Below are 2,553 nucleotides of genomic sequence, written 5' to 3' on the forward strand. Positions count from 1 at the left end.
CATTATTTCTTATGAATTGTAGATCTATTTTAATGATAATTTAATACATATTTCTATAAATAGATAATAAATGGCTAGTAGTTACTATGGCATGAATCTGAACTACGAACCATTGGTATTATGCAACATTAACCCAAGATTATTATGATTAAGAATTTTTAAGAAAAAAAAATGTTAGAAAATGAATCTATAAGTTTTTAATATAAATTAGTAATCTTAATTAACAATATCCTTATGTATATAAATAAACTTATTAGAAATTTAAATTATTAATTATATAAAATATACTTTTGTACGAAAAAACTCCCTTTTTGTAGTAGTATTAACAAAGAAAATGAAATAAAAGATTTTTGTTTTATTAATTTATTTCAACAATAAATAATTTTATAAAAGAACAATGAAGAATTAAGCTTCATAAGGATAGTATTGGGGGTATGGAGCGGGAGCAGCATCATCAGCTAAGGCAGGGGCTGTCTCAAACTGAACATCAGCAACGAATCCACTGTCTCCTTCAACGGTATAAGTAACAGTCTTGATGCGACCATCGGGAAGAGTAACCTTGTAAGATCCAGCAATGGCGCCGTTGTCGGCTTGTTCATCAGCTGACATGTTTACGCCGGACTCTTCATCAGCGACAGCGTAGCTGTAGGCATAGCTTGCTGCTGGTGGTGGTGGAGGAGGTGGGGGAGGGGGTGGAGGAGGATAAGGAGAGTAGGAAGGAGGTGAGCTTGGAGCACTGGCAACCAATGCAATGTTGATGGCAAGGCAAGCAATGAGGATTTTAGCAAGCATGTTTGTTGTTGATGTCTAGAAATAAATCTGATGGATATTCCTTTCCCATTGATGCATTTATATACAAGATGTTGTCCAATAGTTTACTTCTTGAAATATATATTTGTTAGGCGTGCTATTTTCCCCCTCGTAGTTGTAACTACATAGAAACAGACATCTTATTATAATTTAGGTTTACTCTGTCTATGCTTGATAAACTTATTATAACCTCGCCTTACCTCACCTATCTTTATTTTTACTGAATAAAAATAATCATTCCTATATAAGAAAATAAAAAGGAAAAAAGGATACAAGGCACTATGATTAATATTTAATATCATCTAAACAAGTCAAACTCCTACATATATATCTTATACTCTATTAGATAATTGCCTTTTCCTGAAAGTCACAATCTTGAATTGAACAATGTTTTTAATTCAGCTACACAATCATTAATGGCAATTCCTAAAAACTATTTGGTACTTCTCTTCTTTTTTTTTTTTTTTCATATAAAAAATTTTTTGTTTGGAAAAGTTACATATATATCAATATTATAGTCTATAATTAAATCCCTAAACAAAAGTATATACAAAAATTAATTAGCAGGGTGAATCAAGAGATTATAAAAACATTCTGTAGTAGTTTATCCTATTTCATAGAAATCATCAATAAAATTAATAAAATGATTTTGTAGAAAACAAATGAATAAAAATTATTAAAATTATACTACTAAAAAAGAAAGATGGAGACAAAAAGCACAACACTTAAGCATTGTATACACAAAACTTTTTAAACTATCTGTGGAAGCTTATTAGACATAGAAAAAACGTCGTATTATCTTATGAACCATATGGGAAGTAGCGTATCAAATTTCCGGTTTACTTCCAGGTTAGATTAAAAGAATCCTGAATTTGTATGGCAAAAACAGAGTTACAGCTGTCGAAATCACTATAGCTTTAGCATAGGGTCGCCTTCTGTCAACTTCTTTGCTATCCTACTTCTACATCTTAAGAGAGCGAACTCTATAGTGCGAGTTTTTCTAGGAGCACTCCAGATATTTGATGTGAGACCGAATAAAAGAATAGCAGTCACGAATGTATCACTTAGTCCTGTTATTTTAAGCAATATTGTTTGTTCAGTAATTAAATTGAAGGGCAGTCTGCAAAAGCACGAATAAGTGTGTTAAACAAATTTCCACAGTCTTTGCAAGGAAAATTGAAGAATTTACATCCTGAAGACATTTGAAATTGCAAAGTAAATCGCTTTCCATCTTTTACTTTAGAAATAGAACACATCATTATCTTCTTCAACGATATGGGCAGGTCCAATATTTTGAAGACCTTGTTGCAAACTTTCTCAGTTTCCACCTTATAATTTAAAGCAAAAAACATTCTCAAATGCCATGGAATGGGCATCATGTGGTTGTTTGTGGCTTTCTTTAGTCGAAAAATGTTTTTCCCGGAGTTGAACATGGAGGTATTGCTCAAATCGTGAAAGGAGATAATACCCCTAGAATAGGCTTACCATTCTAATTGTTTTGGTTCCATGACGTTTCTACAGTTCTGTCGCATTCTTCTCTTTTTCTACATTTTTTTCGACGTGGGACATAGTCAAAGTTAATTTTATAAAATATAAATATTCTTATTGTTATAAAAATAATACACGTAAAGTAAGAGTATTGAAATTTAAAAAAATAACGTAAGGTGGAAAAAAACAAAACCTTCCGAAAATGTAAATTATATTAATAAAAATGTGTCAGACTTAGAAATAGTCATCTAAAAA

The 2,553-nt window shown here is 31.1% G+C and overlaps 1 protein-coding gene across 1 annotated transcript; it reads right to left on the bottom strand.

The window, feature by feature from the left end:
* Positions 1–405: 405 nt before the first annotated feature.
* Positions 406–792, bottom strand: LOC121129380 (cuticle protein 21-like). Its single transcript, XM_040725102.1, has one exon. It carries the CDS (start codon positions 790–792, stop codon positions 406–408), a length of 387 nt encoding a protein of 128 aa, XP_040581036.1.
* Positions 793–2,553: the final 1,761 nt, after the last annotated feature.

Source organism: Lepeophtheirus salmonis, chromosome 14, assembly GCF_016086655.4.
Source record: "Lepeophtheirus salmonis chromosome 14, UVic_Lsal_1.4, whole genome shotgun sequence".
Classification (NCBI taxonomy): Eukaryota; Metazoa; Arthropoda; class Copepoda; order Siphonostomatoida; family Caligidae; genus Lepeophtheirus; species Lepeophtheirus salmonis.

Excerpts from the sequence above, each read along its gene's own strand:
- LOC121129380 (XM_040725102.1), bottom strand. The coding sequence starts at position 792 with ATGCTTGCTAAAATCCTCATTGCTTGCCTTGCCATCAACATTGCATTG.